This window comes from Botryllus schlosseri, chromosome 16, assembly GCF_051294905.1.
Source record: "Botryllus schlosseri isolate E-star chromosome 16, Bs_hap1, whole genome shotgun sequence".
NCBI classification, from domain to species: domain Eukaryota; kingdom Metazoa; phylum Chordata; class Ascidiacea; order Stolidobranchia; family Styelidae; genus Botryllus; species Botryllus schlosseri.
In genome coordinates, this window is record NC_137251.1 from 14,946,405 (window position 1) to 14,972,679 (window position 26,275).

The window sequence follows — 26,275 nt, forward strand, 5'->3', positions numbered from 1 at the left end:
TGTGCACACAACGAACGAGATGCAATGAACTTCGATTTTGTGTCACCACGACTTCACGAATCTTCAACTGTGACGTAACAGTCAATTTGAATCATTGTATGGCTCTTTCAGACTTACAATTGAAAATATAGGGTCAATGGCTCTTTTGATGAAAAAGGTTCTCGACCCCTGCAAGGGCCATCGTTATGGTCATTGTGCTGCGTCGCTGCGATTGTTCAGAACAATGCCGATTTTCAGATTTTAGGTGTATATCAAGGGGGTTCCGTTGCCCTGGTTAGATTTTAATGTATATTTTCGGAATCAGTGAGACAGTAGCTTTCAAACAAGATCAACGTTATTGAATTTAAGCACGCGGGTCGTCAGCTATGGGATTAGCAATTATGTTGCGTTCAGATTGCTGAGCAGTAATTTCCTCCGGGCTAGCAAGCGTGACGACGGGTGTTGCGTATCTATCCGTAGGTTAGTTATCTATACCCTAGCATAGATAAACCTCCAACACTTAGGTAGGAATTCTGTAGTCGACCTCGATCGGACTCGAACTCTCAACCCGTTGCTGTTGCAGTAACAGACAGACAGTAGCCCTACTACCGTTTGTGTTCGGTTCATGCCATTTGCCATTTAAAATGGAGGTTGTGAACGGAAAAACGAGAATCTGGCCAATACCAGGTATTCAATCGAGCTTTACAATGAAGTAGAAACTACTCTCTGACAGTAATTCAAGTTATATCCAGCCTCTCGTGAGGAGATTTTCGCAGATCCTATTTTTACTACCTGGCGTACTAAACTGTTTACAGCACTGTAAGCTTGATGTGACTTCATCTAGCCGTTGAATTTAATTAGCCTATACGCTACAACACGTTGATGGCTTCCGTCACTCTCAGTCCACGGTGTCATTAGCAGACTTTAGCATGTGGGGCGAAAACTCTCTATCTTATTGATGGCGTGTGCAGGATTCTGAAATGAAAGTTATGACGGAATAGGCATAAAACATCTAGAATTATTTTCATTAAACATCAAAAATCCCGATAAATAGCATTTCAAATCGCAAATAATTCGGCGTATAATTGCAGCATTTTCCAGTAATCATCAGAGATTATATTCCAAAAATAAATCCAAAGTATTCGTAATCAAAGTCGACCAATTTATACATTCATTCAAATACTTCTATTATGACGTAAACTAAGCATTTGTGAACAAGCAACAGTGCGTTTCGTGAAGTTCTTTTTACATTGTAAACGTAAGATTTGTAAACTTCGCTATACTCACTATTAGATCACTAGTGTTCTTAGCTTTGCTTGGTATGGAGTCGTATACCACGAATTATTCATACGCAGTCGGCATAGATATAGTAGTATGATAGAAAAGGCCGCTGTTACACCGTATATATTGCCATCAAAAGATATCGCTAGCTCAAAAGAAAAGATTATAATCGCCACACTGCTTAGAGATAGTCGTGAATAATGGTGATTACTTTTTGACGTATCCGTCATCGTAATCGACTAATGCGAGATTCTGCTGTAACCGTAATGCTAATAGCGCAACTCCGACGTAATGGTGAGCGTATTTGATTGCGTTCATGCAGTAATCACCCCAAGTGTGGTTTCTACCGCACTGTTGAGTCGACGTGGTCTTGAGTTGGCATCCATTCTAAAAAGATATAAATTGTAATAATGTCTCTCTCCCTTCTAGTCTACAATCTTTCGACATGAACAACCCTTTCCATACTTTCACCCGATATTCACAGCGTTACATTGCGCATGAGTGAACTTGGACAACTGATACCGACTGATTTCCAATTCCAACTATTATACCTGGAAAGGGGAGGCCTTTAGCTACGTTTGTCTTTGTAACCAATAGTGATCAATAATGAACATAAGTGTTTATGGCCGTTTTTCCAATAGGTAATAGGTATGCACAACCAAGCCAATACACTTACGCTGACAGGAACTACTTCAGTTGCCTTAAGTTACATTCCGCAATGCTTATTTGATAACGTAATAACATGGGCGGAACGTTGCGATTATTATAAACGAGTTATACCATTCTATGTCCAATACTCTCTGGTGGCGACATACGGAGCACAGGTAGTGGCAACTGTCAGCAAACAAACGTCTATCTATACCATGTTAATCGTAATGATATCTTCGGGCACTAATAGGATAGTGTACATTCCCACAGCAGTGACAGGAAATCTAAAATCCACCGTGAGAACTTGATAATTTACTGAACAGTGTAGGTAGGGTTACAATATTTTGTGGCACAAATTCCGGACACTCTTTAGCGCATTCTAGCGGGTTTTACAATTAGGTATGAATACATTCCCTGCCCATATAACGTCATACTAGCAAACCTTTGCCCATCGAATATATTCACGAGAGGAGTGGAACATAGGTCCTGATTTGGGCGATCTCTAATTCACATTCCGACGATTGTTGGGGTCTGCAACAAATTTATTCACGGACCGGATGAAATCGTCTCCGGCTCGTGTGTTTGACAGCCCTGCTATACTGTTAAGTCTGTGCGGTTATCTGGTTGTATGTTGTAACTTGTAACCAGGTCGGAAACAGCATTTTTGCAGGCACCTTCCGCCCATCCCGATCATGGGCCCGCCATAGGGCAATCTATGCAAGATCTTGGGGGCTTACTATAGGCTATGCAGCTGATTGTTAAATTAGTCCGTGGATATATGGGCATGCGACATTATAGGGAACGACACTCCGGCATGCGACAATAGGGCACGCGACACATGAGCATGTGGGTTAAATAACATGCTTAACAGTCGTTTTCCATTGCGTCGCATGCATAAGTATAAAATGCAGCAGCAGGTTGCCCATCCGGAGGCATCTAACCTTCAATGGTCGCGACCTCATTTCTAATTTGCAAATGTTCCGTGACCCATCTCAAAAATTGATAGGCTGATTACTAAAAAGGTTAGCTTGCCCAGCCTTACTCACGGCCTATTTTCGAAGCTAATTATGTTCAACATCTTCGCGATCCCCAGAATGAAGACAGACGAGCCCCGGATTTAGAAGTAGCCGACTGTCTTTGACTAAAGCATCCAAACGGCATCAACCAACTCTATGAATGTACCGTTTCTTCTAATTGCGATTACAATTAGACTTATTTCAGTAAATGATGCTTATTTCGATTTATTTTTGATTGCATTTTTGCCAGAGCGTTGGTCCCCATATTAAAATCAAGATAACTTGAACTAAATCTCACTAAGCGCGAATAAAAATATCAAGCAACTTGCATGCATCTGCTTGAAAATAATATCGTTTATCTTGGTTAACGAAAAAGATTTGAGCCTACTTCAAGCCTTCGAACTTCCGGACATTTAGGCATATTTTAGAATTTCCCTTCAGACACGGTTTTTGCAGTAAAATGTCGAACATACCCGTAAAAAATCCGGAAGTATGGCAACCCTGGTGTAGGCTACCTAGCAATCAGAACGGATCATCGAGCTCGTTTACTACATAGCAATTGACGAATACCCTACTGGCCTTGTGGTGATTTTGATATGAGAGTATGTTATCGTTCTGCCACATCACAATGTTCTGTGACACTTCATCGCTAAAAATCACTCCCTCCAATTTTTGGCTCAGCTAACAAGTCAACTCCGGCGAGATAACACGAAAAACTGCTTTAGTCGGTCAAAATGCTCTGGAACGGATTTAAAGTAAAAACTGCACTTAAAAGACTCCCGCTAAGTCGGCAATTATCAGCTGCTTTCGGACACATGTTTGCGATTCCTATGGTGAAATTACGGTACAAAAACAGTACTGAGTAATGATGATAAAAGAGTGACGGGTCAATGCCGTAGCAATCTACAATGAACTCATACAACACCATACACCGTACAGGCCTACTGAAGCATTGTGTTCTGTGGATTTAACCTTCCGCCAGCGTTGTTAGTTTCTCCATAAATGATAAGGAAATGAAACACATGCAGGATCCCGTCAAAGTGATAAAAAAAACTCTACCTCCCATTCGTCGCGAAAATGATGTTTTCTCTCTTTTTTCTGACATTTTACGGCAATTCTTCTCATAATCGCTGAGTCCGCTAACGTGAGAATGTCTGTAAGGGCGCTGCTTTTTGCTCATGCCCACTATACTGATCTCTGAACTGTACTAAATCAGATTTCGCGTATATTTATATTAAACACAAAAAACACTTGCAGTGTTTACCTACTCATGAAAGTGCGATTTAAACAAGAAAAGCTAAATATATCAATAACTATATCTATATATAAGCTCACTACTGGTAAGTGATGCCAATATATTTGAATTATTTTTGGAACAGGCCAGCGGCCAGCGGCATTTGTTGGTATCGAAATCGCATGGTATCAAAATACTGTGCAATACAATTGACCTGAAGGTATAACTTATGCGCATATTATGCGATTTGTGCTAATGTCTACAGTGTGGCCCAGCCGCACTTTCGAAATAAATAACGACAACAACGTATAAATGCTGGTGTCAAATCGAAACGGTAGAGCATTCGAATAATCTGATACCATGTACCGTTGTAATTTTCGAGTCAACAATTATTTCATCATGATAATAGGTAGGGAGAAACTTCGTGACGTAATTTCAGACCATAAGCACTCACGACAATATTTGTGACCCTGATCAGTATAGAAGCCAAATAAACTGTGGGTGCAGTATTTCCCAGTTGCATGATTCCAGCACCTGCGGTGTACTGAATATCCCGTGGACATGTGGGTTCGCTTAGTTTTATTGACAGAATTGGCGCTTGTAAACACTCAAGTCATTTGCGCCAGCACAGTAAATTTTATAAGGTATTTTTTCGCTTTTTCTTGCGTCCTTCTTATGGTCTGTTGCTGTCTTCTTTTCAGAGTTCGGCTCTCTCTCATCCTCTGGACTTATCAAAGCGCTGTAATTACAGCGGGATCGGCGATGAAGAGCCCAGATAAACCTCCGACACATAGAAACATGGCAGAGCCGAGACTCGAACCAGCAACCATTGGTGTCGTGACAGCAGCGTTTAACCAACTGCGCCACTCGCTTCCCCATGTAGGTATATACGTAAGTACAGGCTTACCACACCATGCAGTGTTTGTCAATGGTGTGTTGAAAACTGATGACCGCAAATATCGGAGTTAACGGATTTTAAAGACCTTCCGCGGATACCGAGCAATACCATCTTTAGCATTTGGCAATGAGATGCGTAAATGCATCCGACAGTTCGACAGCTATATCAGAGTGAGCGATTAGCAGTACACTGGAGGATTTCATATTGATATATATATTTATCATTCACGAAATCTTGTTATCACTCTGGACCAGAGCTGGGCAGACGCGATTTCGTATCTTGCAAAAGTCCTGAGTAGAGTCGCATAGCAATTGCTTGACTTCCCAGCCTCTGACACTGACATTGCTATAAGCAACGAATGAAGTTCCTTTGGTTGACCAGGCTTGAAGCGAAACGAGTTATTCTCAAATATTGGTAGCAAATTTGGAATCAGCTATACGTCGAAGAAGATAAAGGATCCCATTTCAAACTTTTCCGTGAATCTCATCATTTGATAAGTTCACCGACAGTGCAAAATCTACGATACAAACGAAATGCATGTTGGAAAAAAGTTTTAACTTTGCAAACAATTTTGACTTTTTTTGACCTAACACTACAATTTTGACCTAATTTTGACTTTTTTTGACAAGTCAAAAAAAATCGACCTAGTCATAACCGACCTCGAAATCAGGAGCACCCGCCCGGATATGATAATCAAACTAAAAAAGAGAATGCTTAATCATTGAACTGGCCGTCCGAGCTGATCAAAACATACTACAAAAGGAATCAGAACAACAATTAAATTACGCAGACGTCAAAATGGAATGTGAGGAAATGTGGTGATGCAAAATAAACACTGTACCGATCGTCATTGACGCTACAGGGGTCGTATGCAAAAAACTCATGTGACATATCCAAAAATTTCTGGAAACGTTTCTTTTACCATGATCCACTGTGGATATTCTTTGGAAGACCTTGAATGCACCACTGGACTAAATTACACTTGTACTCGAAAATCACAGCATAATTTCTGTAATTTGGATTCCTCGTTTTCAATCATCTTTACATCTGCAACCTCACCAATTCTTCATCTACCGCAATTCTGTAATCTGACCTCTTCATGTATTGTATATCAAAAACAATTTGACTGTACCACTGAAATTAAAAAAAAAAATTACATCAATCGCGCCATTTTCCTTTGGGGGCAGGTTGCTTCCCGGTTTATGTGAGTATTTACCAGTTTTACTGCGAATATGTAATAAAATAACATACGACTGTGTCAAGCAGACAAGAATGAATGCACAAAACATATGATTACCACGGCGATTTTTTTTGACATGTCAAAAAAAGTCAAAATTAGGTCAAAATTGTAGCGTTGGGGAAACAAATGTCCAAATTGTTTACATAGTCAAAAAATTTTTGCAACCTGCATTTCGTTTGTATCGTAGATTTTACACTGTCGGTGAACTTATCGTTTGACATTTTACAACTAGTAGCCTACTTTATAGGCCTATACCGTTGTAGACGGATAATTGTCTGCTCATTGTGAATCATAAACATCCAAACGAAACAAATAGGTACGCATGGTGGTATGCTCAACGTACCGCAATATCCTAACTGAAGCAAGACTGCGTGGCATTGCATGGTTCTTATATCAAGAAGCGGATTATGAAAAATTGCCATGTACACACCATTGTCAGAATGAAGCAACACGGTAAGTCACCAGCAGTGTACGCATGCACAGCTTCAGTTTTGTCAACCAACAACTTCTACTGTTGAGCGTTCTTTCTTCATTCCTGGCAAGCTACTGAGTAAGGACAGACACTTTCTACCCGAGAATGTAGGAAAGTATCTTTCGTTGTGCTATAACAAATTTTAATTATTTCTACCATAATACGTCATGTAACTACTGGAATTCTTCAGAGGGCCAGATTTCGTTCAAATAATGTTTTTTCATGCCAAACTACTTCGTCAGGACAGACAGTTCTAACCAAAAACAATGATAAGTAGTACAATCCCTACATTATGTAGGAAAACACCTAATTTGCATATACGTTAGGTCAAATTTTGGTCAAAATTAGTTTTTTAAAGGTAAAAAAATGTCAAAATTTTGATTTTTCAAGCCAAAATCTTCCGTTTTAGGTCAAAAAATCGCCCTAATGATTACATTATAAACCGGAAAGCGCGCAACCATTCGCTAATTCCTATCTTACATACAACACCATGGGGTTCTGACGTCGCATCGACCAGCCCGCATCGCGGCAATTGTTTGGGGACTATAGCGTGTGTGTGATGTTTTGGCTGCTGTGATGCATTTGCTATTTACGCTCGCAAATCCTTACAGGAGTAACCGAACATGCGCATTGCGCAGGAATGAATTCCAATTTGTAGCCATACACAATAACACACTGTCCAATATCGCGCTCCAATTAAAAAAAATCATCAGGAAACATCGTACAGTTGCTCGTCCAATTCAGAGTAAAGATGGTGTTTCTCGACGTGCGTGCCTTCAAATCGAGATGCTTGTCCTCTAACGTCGCTTTATCTGATTACTAATTCGTAGGGCAAGTTTTTGTTGCAGTCAAATCCGCGGAAAGTTGCACTTGGTTTTTACAAAAGTTACACGAAAAAGTTGCATTTATGGACAAATTCCTTGAAATTATTAGGATATGAGAAACTCGAATCGCTCCGTATCCAAGCCACAGTAGCAAAATTCAACGTTGGCGACTTTAACAAAATCAATAGCCTGAAAAAATCGACCCAGTGAAAATATAATTTTTGGAGGTCTAGCCTGAATGTATACATCAAATCATAAAGGACCTCCAATTCAAACGACAGAGTAACAATCAAGCAATGTATTTATATAGTGGCAAATATTTCCAGTAAAAAGTTTGTTGCATAAAAAATCGAAAAAAGCTGCATGAAAAATCGAAAAGAATAGTAAAAAGTTGCATGACAAATCGAAAAAGCTGCAAGAAGTTGCATGAAAAAATGAAGTAAAGTTGCAAAAACTTGCAATATAACATTCCTCCAAACAGCTTAAAACACAACAGTACATAACTTCTGAGTATTTAGGAAGCTGCCGGAAGCTGTAAAAAAGGTTGAAAATGTTGCAAAAACTTGCCCTACTAATTACTTGATTCGTTCAGCTCAAATAATGTCTCATCCTTGTTTCGTGAAATGAATAGTGATTATTATTTTTCGAACCGCAAAATTGGCCACCAGTGTTATGCTGATAACGAATTTGGGTATGCAAAATGGTTCAAATGTCCAGTAATTATGGAGTATGTGCGACATATCTCACATACCCTTGTTTGGCGCCTATGTATGGACATGGACACGGTTAGTTGGAAAAGATAGCGCCAAGGAGTCAATAATTATTAATTTTGTGAACGATTTCCGTAAAATGTTGTCAATTCGGCTAATAGTAGTTAGCCAAGCTACTTTTCAGACAACCGGCTCCAGTTCCGGCTCCATTTCCATTACATGTGGAGCTCCGGCTCCAGCTCCGTTGAAAATACGAAGCTCCGGGGAGCCGGCTCCAAAGCTCTGCTCGTAACTGCGACTAACGTCATCACTATTATATGAATTGTAGATATGCGTGTGTTCAACTACCAGGGACATTTGTCGTTAAGTCAGTATTTAATTTTCATGGTATGTGTAATGTGACCCTCCTGTATTGAACCGGGTATCATTCCTTATTTCGCAACTCTTCACTAATATTTTGATCTTCGGTCAGTCATATGCTTATTTGCAATGTTAACGTATAGCTTGGGTAACTAGAATGAAAACTTCCGGGGAGAAAAATCACAAATATGTAACAACGCAGTTTTATTTTGGTCTTTGAATATATTGTGATACAATATCGATTACCATTTCGAACGCTATTTGGCCCTTTCATTGTAAAATGAACACTTGTACAGTACGTGAATGCGTTTTTCTAGATCCGCCTTCGTCTGTTTCATTTCAGAGACATGAGCGAGTGTCGATTGACTTGAAGAGTCACAATGCCTTATTTCCTATTTCTATAGTACTGAAAAATATACACAATAAAGGCGATCAGCGTGAACAGGACAAAACCTACCAGAGCAGAGTAAACTCCGATCAATCGATATGACAATGTACCATACAGTTGTGACCCAGCAAGCGGGTAAACAAACTGTCCAACCCCAATTGCCAAATTCCAAGCGCCAGACATCGCGCTTTGCGATGCAAAATCTGACTGCTGTCCGATCTTGCCACCGGAGGTGGTATGGTGTACCAGTTCACTGAAGCCACTAATCAATGAAAGCGCGCTAAAGAACCCGCACAGTATATATCCGACGTAGACAAGGGGCATAGTTTGCAAAGGATCAAATATGAGTTGGTACAACAAGACACCAAGAATACCAAGGCAGTACACCACTCTCCTTACGGTGCAACCAACTCTCGATAAAACCAACCCAGTCATTACAGCAGTGAAACTGTACGTCAACGCAATCGCCAACAATCCTAATCCGACTTGTAAGATTGTAAATCCCCGTGAGGTCATGTACAGATTTCCCAGCACATTAGCCATTCCGAATCCTCCATTCACAACAACGACAGTGCCAAGAATAAAAATAGCTGCAGGCTTGCGTATGGTCTCGATAACCCGTGATCCACCGCCCTCACTTCCAATCCTGTAGTCGTTCAGTAAAAAGTATCCGACTGGGATGAGTGGTAAAATGAATCCACTTGATATTACAAAGGGTAGCAGTACATCATTTCGTATACTGTATAGCAGGCTACCAAGTATCGGGCCGCTGACGTATCCTATTGCAAGTAGCGACTCCGCCAAACCGAACACCTGTGTTATGTGGCTTGTGAATTCTTGACATAGAATAGTGAGCGCTGCTACGACGTATGCTCCTTGACCGACTCCTTGTAAAAACCGAATGACGACTCCAATGCCTACAAACAAGTTTACGTTCTGTGCAAATTGCAACAATCCAAAAGCGGCTTGGCCGACGCTGAAGCAAATCAACCCGCAAAGAAGCAGGTATTTGCTATTCATATAAATTTGATATTTTCCAAAGGCAATGCTGCTGAACGCCACCGTAAGAAGAGGAATTTGTAGTAGAATCGAAGCTTCGATTGCCAGTCCGCCTCTTTTAAGTATTTCTAGCGTCAGAAATGATGAGGGCGTAGATGCGCAAAGGAAAACCGAGAATTGCCCATATAGTATGAACAAGAGTATCAGTCTCTGTCTTGTGCTGGCATCCTTCCACAAGGATGGAGAACTCCGTTCCTCCACATCTCCAGTTGTTTCACCGTGATTCGGTATCAACGGAGTCTTATCCGTGGGTATAACACTTTCGGCCATCTTTTGATATGAAAAAGAGTTTGTATCCACAGATTCTCTAGCGAAAGTTTATGCTATCAGCGGTTTATAATATATATATAAATTCTGTCAGGAAATTGCGACCCCAATTTAAAAGAAAAGTAACCAAGATTTGTATGTGACCACATTTTGAAATGTCTCAAGTTATGATGTACCTAAATAACAAGAGATGCGTTTGAACAGGTGACACACATATGTTGATATACAGAAGTATATCAAAATAATTGTTGGTAATATGTATCAATTAATACATGAGCTGGATTTCACGAAATAATGAATTTCTCTCGATGTTTTATTTGCACTGTCAATTCGATGGCAGCGTATTCAATCTGATTGTTAGTTAACGGTCAACTAATTAACGGTGTTTTGAGTTGTTCTAGTTTCGGATTTCAAAAGTGAGTAGTTCTAGTTCTAGTTGCACATTTAAAAATTTATAAGTTGCAGAACATCTAGAAAACACATGTCGTCGTTTGGCTGGAATCGTAATACCGGTGCTCCGTTGTACGAGATTGTAGCAGCCATCGCTACCTCAGAGTGATCAATGCTTACACTAGAGTATCCAGCTGGTGGGTTTGTGGAGACGAAACCAACTTATAACTTGATACCCCTTTCTTTTGAAATGCTGATTCTAGGTCTAATATTGAAAAAAAAAATGAATGAGGTGCCTCGCGACAGTAAGGATCTTATCCATTAATGGCCTGGGAACCCTTAGACTATTAATCCGCAAGTCTTCGGGAACCCATAAGTTTTACAAAAACTAAAATACAACACATATTAGACATCTAACTGCACAGTGCACATGCAATAAATAACCAAGTATAACTGGCGCGCAAAATGGACAGGCAACAGAGTGTGTTGCAAGTGTGGGTGAATTACCGTGATTAGTCAATCTCAATAGTCAACGTAACCAGATTATCGACCACCATCTAACGTGGAACGCGACGACATAACGGTTTAGTGGCAGAATTGTTCAAACTAAACCCACTTAGTTAGTTGTCGGTCTATTACCAACTACTAATGATAATTTGAGTAGTTCTAGATATAGTTCTAGTTGCGAATTTTAAAAAGTGATTAGTTCTAGTTATAGTTCTAGTTACGTAATTTGGAAAATCCAGCAGTTTGTACAAGTTTGTCTCCAATGCATACTGTCTACTAGATACAAAGACGGGGTGCGACTTTGCATGAGCTCATGTCATGCTTTACTTCCAATCGATTCCGACGACGCTATTTTTAGTGTATCTATTCGCTGAATCCAGCTTCGCGCAGCAATGTCGTGAAAATCGGAATAAGTCGCGGAATAACAGAATTTGACAAATTGGGTACGTTAAGTGGATTGACACTCAAGGGTATTAGTGTCCCTGATCTCTTGTTAACATTTATATACGCGCGCGTATAACGAAACCTAGGCGATGAGTTTCGCAAAACGAAAACTCCAAGTCTATTGTGGAATCTGTTCCGTAATGATACCGATTTCTGGTGATTCGGACCATTCTCAACTTTGATAACTCAAGCCTTGACATATATCCCCTGATCGTTATGTTTTAGTATTAACTGAAATCAGTTATGCGCGTTGACGTCTGTTTGTGGAGTTGAGATGTTACTCTGTTTTGGGATGCCACTCTTGAACCGATATGACATACCAATTGCTGCAGTGGTCGAGAGCTTATGGCTCGCGAGCCGTATATGGATCTTTTGCTGCTAACTTTATAATTTTGCACATTATTCCCATCTCATTTATCAATATTGACTCAAGCATCATTATTCTTGTGGTAGGGTAGACGATACAAGTCTTTATGAGTTCAAAACAGTAACGTATCCTGCGAAGGCGTTAAATAATTGATAATTGCTCATTACTATCAGTTCAATATAACAGATTTTTTGATAATAGCCCAAATGCGCTACCTTCAAATTATTAAGTGGAATACATGGGACAAATCTAATCCGTCAAGTTCGATACGAAGATTACATAATGGCAAAAACAAAGTTGCTATCAATATCCTATCCAATATCATAATGGCCTGTACCCGCTATTGTACGCCTTGAAATCTTGGATTGTACAATGTATTGACTAAACAGAGATAAAAGCAGACATGGCGACGCCTGTATGTCTGTATGACTATAGCTAAGCTAAATAGTCCAAATGTTCAATGCTCAACTGCCGTTTTTCATTAAGTGGCGTGCTCAAATGTCGAATATCCGGTTGAGTTGTGCGGGCATTATAACATCATATCCGCGTATAAACTTAAACAGTCATATGGTGCACACGACGAATCACACGTGGGGAACTTCGATTTGGTTCCCGACCTCTGCTACGCATATGCTTGCAAACGGGCAAATCGGTATGCTACATCATTTGCTAATGCGGTCTCAATGGTTATTTCTAACCAATAGTCAACTTTTTTCGAATCGACTTTGCCATTTTCTTGAATGTTAGTCCGAAGGGTGTCAAAGCCTGCGTAGTAGGATATAACGCACTCAGTGGCCATAAACTTTTTAGGTTTACAATTTTATAACCATCTCGCGACCCAACCCTCGCATATCGAAATAAATGCATTTATAATGTTAGTTTGCTGTACGTTTTGCGCAGTTCTATTTAATATTTTTCATTACACAAAAAGTCATTGATTCAGTCATATTGATGTCATTGAAATTTTTCATTGATAGTGTAAATGATATTTTATTATTCTGCGCAATGCAATTGATGGTTTCCAACCCGACGCTGCATCATTTAAATCGGACATTGGTTTCACAAAACCAAGTACTGAAAATCAATGTGCTTATATTAGTATTCAGAGTAAAACCGCAGGACTGCCGCACCCACAAACCCCTCAATTGAGGGCCGGCGACAACATAGGAGATTACCCAAAATGAAATCGCAAAATGAGCATAAAATACAATCTTTTAGGCCATGGGTGGTCAACCTTTTTGCTATACACGGCCGCATTTCGATTGCTTATGTATTGCCTCAGGCTGCATTCCAGGGTATTGCCGTAATGAACTAACTTGACACCAAATACCCATGCAAAACTGTCCACGTGTCCGTCTCCATTTCCGGTGAACTCCAGACTAATCTACTTTTGATATCGGCTTACTGTACGCACTAGGGCGGACCGAATCGACAAATTTTCTGGTCCTACTCCGATCTTGTTTTTTAAAGCTCTGGTCCGACTCTGGTCCCACTCCCAGGCCGGATCCTAGAAATAACCGTGGCCCGGTCTGATAAACTCCGATAATAATTATCTACTCACCAGATAGTAATATTGAAACATTGCAAACAGGACATTAAAAACTTAAAGATCAAACCCAATCCTTATCTGAAGTAATTACGCCGACTCGGACTTAACATGTGGTTTATTTCCATGAACGTTTCACTTTAACTATTGATTCGAGGGTAGAAGTTGGTAAGGCTGTCATATTCTTAGTAAAAAGTAATGATCCGGCTCTGATCCGGCTCCGGACTTATTAGATAAAGTACTGACCCGGCTCCAAACCGGCTCCGGAAAAAAATGAGTTAATGCGGTCGGATCTCCAATCTGGCTCCGGTCCATAGCCCGCCCTAGTACGCACCGTAATCGCGAGTGCTCATGTTGTGGATAGTTACTACGGGGTTTGTTATAATCGCGCGAATCGCGCACATTTTTTTAGATTCAAGAATGAATTTCGTCATTACTATTAGTAGTTTCACATATTACTATAAAATATTTATCCTTTCTCAGCCCATGTGATCAGATTCACCGGCAGAGTTGGTGGAGGGAGTGTTTCCGAAAATGCAGAGCAAGTTATAAAATACGCTGATGATGCATGTTCGGATGGGCCAATTGTTATTAGTGATATCATTAGTTGCATGCTGTTATTTCTTGACCTCCCATCAGGATTGTTGGCATAGTGGAAAGATGTTGAAATCACCCAAACATACCAGAAGCAAATTTCATTCGTGAGGAGCACACGATTTCAAGTTGATATTTCTATATGGGCCGCAGGTATCGACTGCCGCGCAAATTTCCTGCTACGGCGGCTGGTTGGTCACCCCTATTTTAGGCGGATTTTAACGATCTTGAAGATTTTCCTCGCGTCTGGCGCGATTTAGTGTCACCGGATTTCTTCATTTTGATAAGGGTGCGTACATATATTTAGAAAAATATGCATAATATAAACAAATGAGTGCAACCATATTGGCAGTTATGAGTACTGAGTAGGGCAAGTTTTTGTTGCTGTCAAATCCGTGGAAAGTTGCAATTATCCTTCACCAAAGTTGCTGTAAAAAGCTGCATTCATTTTTTCTCGAAGATGCACTAAAGAGTTACATTTAAGGACAAGTTACTTGCAATTATTAGAGCATGAGATTCTAAAATCGATCCGTATACAAGACACTGTAGCAAAACTCAGTGTTGGCGATTCCAACAAAATCAATAGCCTGAAAAAATTGACCCAGTGAAAATATACTTTTTGGTGGTCTAGCCTGAATCCACGTCAAATCAGAATCGACTTCAAATTTGAACGACAATGAAATAATCAAGCGATCCATTCGCATATAGTGCTAAATATTTTCAATAACAGGTTAGTTGCTTGCATCTTGCATGTCACTTTTGACACGCGGGTCAGGGGTAGCCGAACACGGGCGTATTCTTTATTCATAATAAAGTCGCTACATCATGGGTTGATTCAAGTCGGGATTATGACATAAGCACGCATTCATTCGGCTGAAGTTGCGGGAAAACGAATTCGGAAAACCTGCCAGCGAAATTATCAAAACAACAGGACGATTTTACCAATAAGTTACTCACCGCTCGGCATAGCGACAAAGCTGTAACATCCCATTCATTTTTGTGTCTTTTAGAAGAACGTGTCTATGGATTGGTGTGATTAAAAACAGTTAACAATATTTCTTGTTTACCATTGTTTTGAATAATTACGTGAGATAATTATTATACTTGTACTTTGACTCTAAATTCTTAATTGTCTAATAGTAACACATCCACCCAGAAGCTTGTGTTAACTACGCACTTCAATGCTTTCAATATATAAATTATTAGAAATACATACACCGCCGAATAGTGCAAACTTTTGACTTAGCTAGCCAACGTATTTCCTTCCTGTCATTCTTAGAAAATAGTTGCCCATCTGTGACGCAGGGATTCCCAAGGGTTTAGAACAGTACAGAATTGGATTTCGTTCTCCTAGTCTACACATTAATTTTTATTTTATCGGAAATATCAGGCATTGAACGACATTTCAAAAGAACGGGGTTTCGAGTTTGAAATGGGAGAGATTCCGACTCCAAAAATTCATCCGCTGGCTACGCCACTGTTGGCAGTGATGGCTCTGAGCGAACAATGGCTGCACAAACATCATTAAACAGAACACCGGCATCTCAATTCGCCCGAAACCACGACACATGTTTCCTAGTTGTTCGGAAACTAATATTTTTTTCAAATGTAAAATTAGAAGTAGAATTACTTAAAAAAGACGCTAGTTAGTTGACCATAAACTAACTAAATGCTTAGTTTGTACAAGTCTGATTGAAATGGTGACAAATTAAATATGTTTAGTCACGGTGATTCAAGGAAAAGTTAAGGCGTTCCACAGGTTGCCGACTACTGTCTGGAAACATTGCAAAAGGTAACTAGCCTACTACTAGTGCATGAGCATAATATGACTGAGTAAGGAATGAGAATTTGGATTACGAATAAAATAGTATTTACGGTGACCAATTATTTAATTATTTATTATATTACTATTTTATTCAAATCCAAATTTTTCGACGGCAATAACTCCGCTTCCACTGGTTGGAATTGAACCAAATTTGGTGAACATTGTTTCTATAGACGATGAGATGAACAGAAAATTTTCCAATTTTTTGTTATTTATGTTTATATCATAAATTGAAGCTTTCTTCTCCTGTAGCAATGCGGCTATATTGGCTGGAATTGAGCCACATTTGGTGTGTAGGCCTAAATTAGGTAACGTAACAATTTTATCAAGTAGCCAGTACGATTTGAGAAAAAGGTCATTTTTGAATACCCCTATTGTGCAGAGATGTTTTGGAAAATAATTGTTTGCAAAAATCCATATTCTTCTGTGATAATAGGCATAACCGCTATTCCAGAATAACTTCCAGATCCGCTGCTAGATAGAAATGACCTTGCTGGACGTTATATGTCAGGGCCGGCGAATCCGTGGCCCGCGGGTCACATGTGGTCCGCGAGAAGACTTTGAGTGGCCCTCGAAGTAATTTCCGAAATTAGTAATATTATCAAAAATTGATTGCACAGATTGTGAACTTGCAAGGCCAACCAAAATTTTGATTAGTCTGGCCGCAACACTTGAGATGTGATAACTAAAATATCAGTTCCGGCGCATTGGCAGATCCATGAGCTAGTCACATTTTAGTAGATCTTCGTACACTACAATAAAGCAGAATAATTTGCGATAGATTTATCAAAAGTACAAATTTTCCACACGATTTCTTGCTTTTAATATTGTTACCCCTTCGTGAAAATGAAAGAACGCCTAATGTATCAGATTGAGTCTAACTATGTTTGTGATTACGAGACAAAGTGTCGTTCAATATATGCGACCTAGCGTGGGTTTTCAAGACCCGACCGCGTATTTCAAGAAATTTAGCTACATAATTTGCTTTGAAATAATAACATTGTTCCCAATTTCCACATACAGAGTTATAGGCTATGATGTTAACATAAAGAATCGTTATTTCGTTGCTGTTTATCACTGGCCTACCGTTGATATTTGCACAGGACAGATGACGGTTGCTCGATAATAGAGCTAAATTTGAACTAAGACTTTGGGGACCCACGGAGGTCCGTAACGATCCAGAAGGGGTCCACGAAGACAAAAAGATTGAAAACCACTGCACTGTACTGATTACAAGCACGCACACTCTCACTACTAATAAACATTCCTCGGAAACGAAATTTAGTAAGTAGTGAAATAGCATATGTCTAGTCTACAATCACTTACCCAAGTATTCATGGACTTGGACATGCAGTCTTTCTTAATCATTTGTTCGACCCAAGCAGCTAAGTTTCACTACAAATATTTTTTTAAATGTCAAGTGGGAAGCAGCACACGTTATATTTACATCAATTTTACAATTTACAAAACCAGACGATGTATTTATTCTGTCCCATGATCATAGTATAATTCCAAAAATTGCATCAATTTGTGACTGCATCGCGAAGATGCATATTGCGATTTTTTCCTCTCTGCAACTGAATTGTAATTTGCAAATAATGTCAATTTTATCTATATCAGGGGTGGCCAACCTTGTCGGCCAAAGGTCCACATGAGATTTACGAACCAATGCGCGGGCCACTTAAATGTTGATGACCATTTTTTAGTCGCCCGATAGGAGCGAACCGAATTAGGTAACGTTGAAAACAATACTTATATTACTACACTTTAGAATTGATAACAATTATGTCATGAAAACTCCGTGTGCAACTGATCAGTGCGCAGTGCTTTCGTGTCCTGGTCTCGCGAAGCGCGAAATTTTTTCAAAGGTAATGAATGAATTCGATCAATAAATATTTTACTTGCATATATTGGAGGTCGCCTCTGTATACCACTGAGCTCAGTTGACAAGGACAGGATTATTCGGCGTTTAGGCATAGCAACATCGAAGGTTTCGGTGAACATGCCTCTATCATTTTGTGCAAATGTTTCATCGCCGACGATCTCGCTGCGAGTGCAAAAGCGCAGTCGCATATTGGACGACACGTCATCTCCTAATTGTGAACATAGTTGGACTCAATTCTGTAAATTACGCGTATTTATAATTTTCAGGACGGGCTCCAATACTGAATGCAAGAAATCGAGTGAAAATATATTGTGCAAAGTGCTAAGAAAAATTTCAAGTCAAATATATCTGATACGAAATATTCTACTTTATGTTCATATACGAAGATCTGCGATAAATATGATGGCTGGACCCTGGTTACGCTAATGCGTCGGAACTGATGTTTTAGTCATCATCAAATCTCACGGTCAGGCTAATCAAATTTTGGTTAGCTTTGCAATTTTGCCTGATGTTTTAACTAATTTCAAGAATTACCTCGCGGGTCACACCAAACCTTCTCGCGCGCCACGGGTTGGCCGCCCCTGATCTATGTCGTTACTAATAACCATGATTGATCCTATTTCCGTAATTATTATTAATTTAAAGATAACTTTGAACGCATTTGTTTTCGTAATGAAGAAGATGGAGTCGGAGTCGGAGTCAGTGTCATTTTCACAAACTCCGACTCCGACTCCAGTCAGTATTTTTTGCACGACTCCGACTCCAGCCACTATAGTTTTCACGACTCCGACTCCGACTCCATTAAACGAAAATTGGCAAAACTCCGAATCTGATTCCGACTTTGACTCCACAACCCTGCTCGCTATGCTGCTGTGGTGTTGACTAACAAAACGTGAGTGTTCCAGTTCTACTCCCGGAAGACCCGCTCGAACATCCACATTACAGATTTCGCGTCATTTATGACGTTTTTTAATTGTGCATGTCCACTGTACAGTGGCCTGGCTGTCAAAGCTATAAAGAAGGACGAATTCCCAAAAAGGAGCATATTTATAGGCGACCTCCGAGGACATTTTCGATTTCCTGAAAAAGGAAGACAAATGCTCCTAAATGGGGACAGACGGTCACCCTACTACAATTGCTGTTCGGTACGTTCGATTTGCCATTTAAAATTTTGGACGGCAATACGAGAATCTGGCCCATACCAGCAGGTATTCAACCGGGCAGTACAATGAAGTAGAAACTACTCTCTGACAGTAACTTGTGTTAAATCTAGCCTCTCGGGAAGAGATTTTCGCAAATCCTGTTTTTGACTACCTGGCGTACTAAACTGTTTACAGCACTGCACGCTTGATGTGACTTCATCTAGCCGTTGAATTTAATCACCCTATACGCTACAACTCGTTGATGGCTTCCGTCACTCTCAGTCCACTGTGTCATTAGCAGACTTTAGCATATGGGGCGAAAAGTCTCTATCTTATTGATTGCGTGTGGAGGATTCTGAGATGAAATGTATGACGCAATAAGCAGTAGAAATCAAGAATTATTTGCATTAAACATCAAAAATGCCGATAAATAGCATTTCGAATCGCGAATAATTCGGCGTTTAATTCCAACATTTTCCAGTAATCGTTATAGATTACATTCCGAAAATGAATCCAAAGTATTAGTGATCAAAGTGGATCAATTTACACATTCAATCAAATACTTCTATTGTGACTTAAACTGAGCATTTGTGAGCAGGGAATACTGCGTTTCGTGATGTTTTTTTTTGGAATAGAAACGTAAGATTTGTAAACTTCGCGGCTCAATATCAGATCACTAGTGCTCTTGGCTTTACTTGGCGTGTAGTCGTGTGCCACGAATTATTCATACGCAGTCGGCATAGATATGGTACTATGATTGAAAAAGCCGCTGTTACGCCGTATATATTGACTGCAGCAAAAACTTGCCCTAGTAATTACTTTTGGACGTATCCGTCATCGTAATCGACTATTGCGAGATTTTACTGTACCGTAATGCTAATAGCGCAACTCAGACGTAATGGAAAGCACAATTTAATATGTTCATGCAGTAATCAGCCAATGTCCGGTTTGCAGCGCACTGTTCAGACGACGTGATCTTGAGGTGGCATCGATTCTAAAAAAATATATAAATTGTAATAATGTCATTGTGCCTTCAGTCTACGAGCAACCCTTTTAATTCTTTCACGCGATATTCACAGCGTTACATTGCGAATGAGTGAACTTGGACAACTGATACCGACTGATTTTGATACAACTGATTTCCAATTCTAATTATTATGCTTGGAAAGGAGAGGTGTTCAGCTACGTTTGTCTTTGTAACCAAACGCGATCAATAATGAACATAAATGTTTATGGCCGTTTTTCTAATAGCTAATAGTTATGCACGGCAAAACAAATACACTTACACTGACAATAACTATAGTTATACTTCAGTCGTATAAGGTACATTCCACAAGGGTAATTGAAAACGTATTAACATGGGTGGAATGTAGGGACTATTATGAACGAGTTATACAATTCTACGTCCAATACTGTCTGACGATTACATATGGAGCACAGGTCGTGGCAACTGTCAGTAAACAAACGTCTATCTAACAATAAAGCTAATCGTAATGATATTTTCGGGCACTAGGATCACGTATATTCCCACAATCGCGACAGGGAAGCTAAAATACACCGCGAAAATTTGATAATTTACCGAACAGTCGAGGCAGGGATAGCATATTTTGTGGCTCAAATTCATAGGTCATAGGTGGAACATAGGTCCTGAATTGAGCGATCTCTAATTCAGATTCCGGCGATTGCTAGGGTCTGCAACAAATTTATTCACGGACCTGATGAAATCGTCAGTTATGTGTTTGAAAGCCCTGCTATACTCTCAGGTCGGTGCGGTTATCTAGTTGGGTGCTGTAATTGTAACAACATTTTTTCAGTCCCCTTCCGCCCAGCCTGATCTTGGGCCCACCATAGGGTAATCGATGTCACTTCTCGGGGGCTTACTATAGGCCAGGGGAGGACAACTTCTCCGGTCGGCGGGCCGGATATATGAAAATGAAGTACTTGACGGCCCGGATTCCTAAATCGATACAGTAATCGGGTATTTTTACATATTCAAGTTTTACTTATACCTATACTATTTTATACACCTATAAATTCGTATATAATGTTAATTTTAAGTTGAAAGAATAGAGGTCAAAATAGTATTTAATTAATTTATTAACGTAATATCCTCAATATCAGATCATAATCATTCATAATCAGATCCGTGGTCGGTCAAAGTTGTCGACAAGTTCTATGAACTCTGGTTGTATGTCGGACGTAGAGAAGCCCTTGGTAAAGACTGTTCGTGAGAATCAGTTAGATTGGGATGTAGCTTTATCTATAAATTTTCGTTGTGGAAAATGTTGAATGTAAGTCCCTAGACCTAAACACAGCAAGTACGTTCATGACCACCATAGTCCGGCCGCGGTTAGCATTATCATGTGAGACCGTAGACCAGGGGTGGGACAACTTTTCCGCTCGCGGGCCGCATTCAGCATTTGAATTGATTCGCGGGCCGCACTCTAGTAAAATCGTAATAATAAGCCACAACGCAAGCTTTTATTCTATTATATAAAGCAGTGGTTCTTAAACCATTTTGACTGCGACTCAAATCCGAGTTTTAGTGGCATCTTGCGGCATAAGCCTCACACATCAAATCGTGTGCATTTTAAATATGACTATGCTACATTTTGCGGGCATGTATACGATATAGATAACGCGCAGACGGCAGTCGTACGCAAATGCAGCTGTATGGAACATGTTTGACTCAGCACGCGAGGATTTCAAATCAGAGTGTATTATTTGACCATGCACGGGTCGCACTTATACTGGTATTAGCCAACCAGGGACAGTGATTTTGGGTTTATCGCCGGCAATTTTTGGCACCAAACTTCAGCTATCGATATGCTGGCCAAAATATTGCGTATTCATGTGTCCTGGCGCCGTTGGCCTCGAACGAACGACTTCCTTATAATAATGTCATATTATGTCAATAATACGTATTGCGTTACCGTAGACGCCGGAACGGAAGTATAGGCCCACCTATAAGTTGATTTGATTCTTTATTGATTGCAGCAGCATTCATATCTTCAACTTTCCGCTTTTTGTATTGCTTCGCACTACTCGTTATGGATGAGTTCAGACAGAAGTTATGAATGATTTGCAACTAACTACGCATATAGAGGACGAATCTACCAAACACTCGCACGCTAGTCAATTGTGATTGTGACCCTAACCCACTAGCCTATCCGTTTCGATTGTATTGGATATTTAGCAACCGAAACGTTTCAAAATGGGTAGGACCTAGGTTGGCGCTATTTTACTATCAATAAAATGAGACAATGCAACATTAAGATTTTAACTTTTGGATTTCATTTATAAAATGTATTTAAAAATAGTTCAATCAAGTCGCTCTAGTAATTTGATTTATTAATTCACATTTTTACCAATATTTCTATCACGTTTCTCGATGCCTTCGCGGACCGCACAAAACGTGGTCGCGGGCTGCATGCGGCCCGCGGGCCGTAGTTTGCCCACCCCTGCCGTAGAGAGAGAGAGTATTTATTTTCATCGAACCAAAATACATAACAAACGGCAGTGATGGTGGTACAGAAAATATGCGAGCACAATATTCGGTATTAGATAGGAATGATCGATAAGACCGTGAAGGTCATCTAGTCTGATCACACCAGCATCAAACAGGTACACTTGACTCAGAACAGTCTGGCTGTAAAAAAATATTTAGTTACGAAAGGAAAATAGAAAAAAAATTAAACAATGGTAGCAAATGATCAATGAAGCAATGTCTGGGCGAGGTAGGGCAACAGTGTTAGTGTAACGACAAGAGGTGATCAAGTAGGGCTTTTTTTGAATCTATTATAAGGCAATTCACGGATATGTGATGGTAATGCATTCCAGATGATAGGTCCCGAGTAGTCGATAGATCTCTTAGTTAGGCTGCTATTGGGTTGGGGTAAGTAGACGTTTCCTTTAGACGAAGATCTCGTGTAATGGGAATGGACATGTTTAGCAGGTATGAAAAAGTCATCAAACACAGGAGGGAGACTATTGGAAAAATATTTGTGAACAACTTTTGATACTTCGAAGCGATACAGTTCATCAACTCGCAAAATTCGATGCTTACGGTAGTAAGGCGATAAATTGGTACGTAAAGGTACAGATGAGATCAGCCGTATCGCACGGTTTTGCAGGGTTCGAATTCTGCACAAAAATGTTGTACATGCATTTCCCCATACTACGATTCCATATTGCAGATGCGAGTGGAAAAGAGAGAAGTAGATGGTTCGTAGTACTGATCTGGAAACCAAAGATTGGAGACGGGTCATTATTCCCACACACCGAGCTAGTTTTGATATTGTGCATTCAATATGCTGCTTCCAAGACAATTTGGAATCAATGGTGACGCCGAGATATTTTGCTGAGTCACATATTGAGATTTGTTTATGATTGATGTTCACAGTGAAATTATGACTGGCATTATTTAAAACGAGCATCTCGGTCTTATCTGCATTCAAACTTAATTTGTTTGCTTGCAGCCATCTCGACACTTTTGGGAGTTCCCTATTCACAGATGCATGCAAATCATCGACAGTATTGGAGGTTATGAAGAGGTGAGTATCATCAGCAAATAGCGTTGTGCGGAATAAAGATGCATTAACAATGTCGTTTATATAAATGAGGAAAAAAGTCGGTCCAAGGACTGAGCCTTGTGGCACTCCACAAGTTATATCTCTGGTATTCGTTCTTAATGTCCCCAGTTTAACAAATTGTTTGCGGTTTGCCAGGTAGCTTTCAAGTAGAGTTGCTGCAATACCCCTGATTCCATAGTGTTCTAGCTTGTATCTTAAGATTCTGTGGTTAACTGTGTCGAAATCTTTGCGGAGATCGATGAAAATGCTGCAGCCACTTTCTTTTTGCTTGATGGTTTTGTAATAGTCCGTTACAATTGATAGTATTGCATGGTTGGTGTTGTGGTTGGATCTGAATCCATGCTGGGTCGGAGACAGTACTGCATTCAATTCAAAAAAGTTCTTAAGTCGGCAGTCAATCAGTTTCTCAAAAACCGTGGCAAGATTTGGCAAAACAGATATTGGTCGGTAGTTAGAAATTAGCTTTTTACAGCCTTTCTTAAACACTGGCATTACTCTGGCAGTTTTCAGTGCATCTGGGAAAATGCCTAGACGTATCGACTCATTGAAGAAAATGCATATAACATCACCAATAATATTAAAGACTAGCTTCAGAAAGTGAGTTGGGATGAGATCGGGTTCTACTGCTTTGTTACTTTTCATTTCAGATAATACGATCGCAACTTCTCCTTCACTTGTCGGCTCAAGAAAAATGGATTTCTGAGGGCCAGGACTCAAGTACGAGAGAAAGTCATCGGAGGAGTTTGGTATTGAAGCTGCAAGATCCGGACCAATGTTGCAAAAATACTGATTGAACTTTTCTGCTACTGCAAGCTGGTCTTTGATGATGCTGCCATTCTCGAGTAGCTCGATGTCATCAGTACTCTTGGGAGCATTACCTTTAGTTAGGTTGATAATTTCTCCAATGGTTTTCCATGTGTTCTTGGGATCTTTGGAGCACTCTTCGAATCTTTTTTGGAAGTATGCTTTTTTGGCATTTTCTTTCATATGCGTCACTTGGTTTGCATATTTTTTGTACACTTTTTTGCCTTCGATGGTGCCTTGCAGATAGTAGTGCTTATGCATCCAATCCCTTGTTTTCATCGCAACTAGTATGTCATGACCAATCCAGGGTTTCGATTTCAAGCGCCTTGCATTGCGGTTGACTTTCCTAATTGGGAAAGATGTGTCGAGGGCTGCCCGCAGTTCCTCAATAAATTTTTCAAAATGGCAGTTGTATAGTTGTGAGTGGAGGAATTTTGTAGTTGTTGAAGGTATTGCTGACAATTTCAATATACTCCTCTATACCGCGTGGGTTTAAGGGCGTTCGAGATTCAAATTCTTTAGCACAATGTGGCAGGGCCAATTTCATGTGGCAGATGATGGGATAGTGATCAGTCATACTGTGTTGGAGCACAAAAGGGGACAGGTGATATTGATGAGTGTTGCAGTAGAAGTGATCTAGTAGAGTTTTGGATTGATCAGTTATTCTTGTGGGTTCAGTAATTATCTGAGCTATTCCATAAGAATCAAGCATTTCACGGTACCTTGTGTTAAAGTTGGTGGTCTTCAGCAAATCAATATTTATGTCTCCGATAATAAATATTTGTTCGTTAGCTGCCGTTAGCGTTTCCAGAATATTTGAGAATTCGTCAAGAAAAGTCTCTTGCTTTGTTCCTGGGTGTTTGAAGATGACTGCCAGTGTGAGAGCTTTTTGTACATGTACTCTGACCAGGGCCGTAACAGCACTTCGTCAGGCCCCCCCCCCAAAACTTTGGTCTTGGGCCCCCCATAGTGTTATAGATCGAACGTCTGGGGGGCTTCGCCCCCCAGACCCCCCTCCGGCGATACACTGTTTACCACTATTCATCATATTCATTGGGGGTTTCATTAGTGAGTCAGCTTTTGGCGCCTAAGCGCGCGAAGCGCGCAAAATTTCTAGAATTCATGATTTCATCGGTCAGTATGATCGGGAATTGCATACATTGTTATCAATTTTTATCTTCTCTCTGCTCACGTAATCAGATTTGCCGGTAGAGCAGAGTGAGGTGTGTTTAAAAAGGTAGGACCACTCAATAATAATTAAACATCTTCGGGCGTGTACCCGTTGGCAGGAACAAAACAGCACCTCGTCAGGCCCCCAAAAACGTGGGTCTTGGGCTCCCATAGGGTGATAAAACGACCCCCTCCATCACGTTGTTCGCGTTTGTCACGAAATTACCCGCACCGTATAGTGAGCCAGCGCGAAGCGCGAAAATTTTCGATAATTTATGATAAAATCGGTCAATCAGATCGGCGACTGCATATATAATATGCTATCAATATATTGTCCTCTCTACTCACGTAATCAGATTTGCCGGTAGAGCTGAGTGAGGTGTGTTTGAAAAGGTAGGACCACTCAATAATAATTGAACATCTTCGGGCGTATACCCGTTGGCAGGAACGAAACAGCACCTCGTCAGGCCCCCAAAACGTGGGTGTTGGGCTCCCATAGGGTGATAAAACGACCCCCCCATCACGTTGTTCGCGTTTGTCACGAAATTACCCGTACGGTATTGAGAACCAGCGCAAAGCGCGAAAATTTTCGATAATTTATGATAAAATCGGTAAATCAGATCGGCGACTGCA

The 26,275-nt window shown here is 40.2% G+C and overlaps 2 protein-coding genes and 1 long non-coding RNA gene across 3 annotated transcripts in view; 2 read left to right on the plus strand and 1 right to left on the minus strand.

The window, feature by feature from the left end:
• The window catches only part of LOC145458800 (glutamyl aminopeptidase-like), a 114,833-nt gene that overhangs the window by 39,500 nt on the left and 49,058 nt on the right, over positions 1 to 26,275 (plus strand). The window lies entirely within an intron of this gene.
• LOC145458264 (MFS-type transporter SLC18B1-like) lies at positions 8,854 to 12,062 on the minus strand. Its single transcript, XM_080336589.1, has one exon. It carries the CDS (start codon positions 10,377 to 10,379, stop codon positions 9,048 to 9,050), a length of 1,332 nt encoding a protein of 443 aa, XP_080192715.1. The 5' UTR covers positions 10,380 to 12,062; the 3' UTR covers positions 8,854 to 9,047.
• LOC145459116 (uncharacterized) lies at positions 22,587 to 24,880 on the plus strand. The gene is made up of 2 exons (XR_013921281.1): positions 22,587 to 23,629; positions 24,316 to 24,880. It is a non-coding gene; the product is annotated as an uncharacterized LOC145459116 (long non-coding RNA).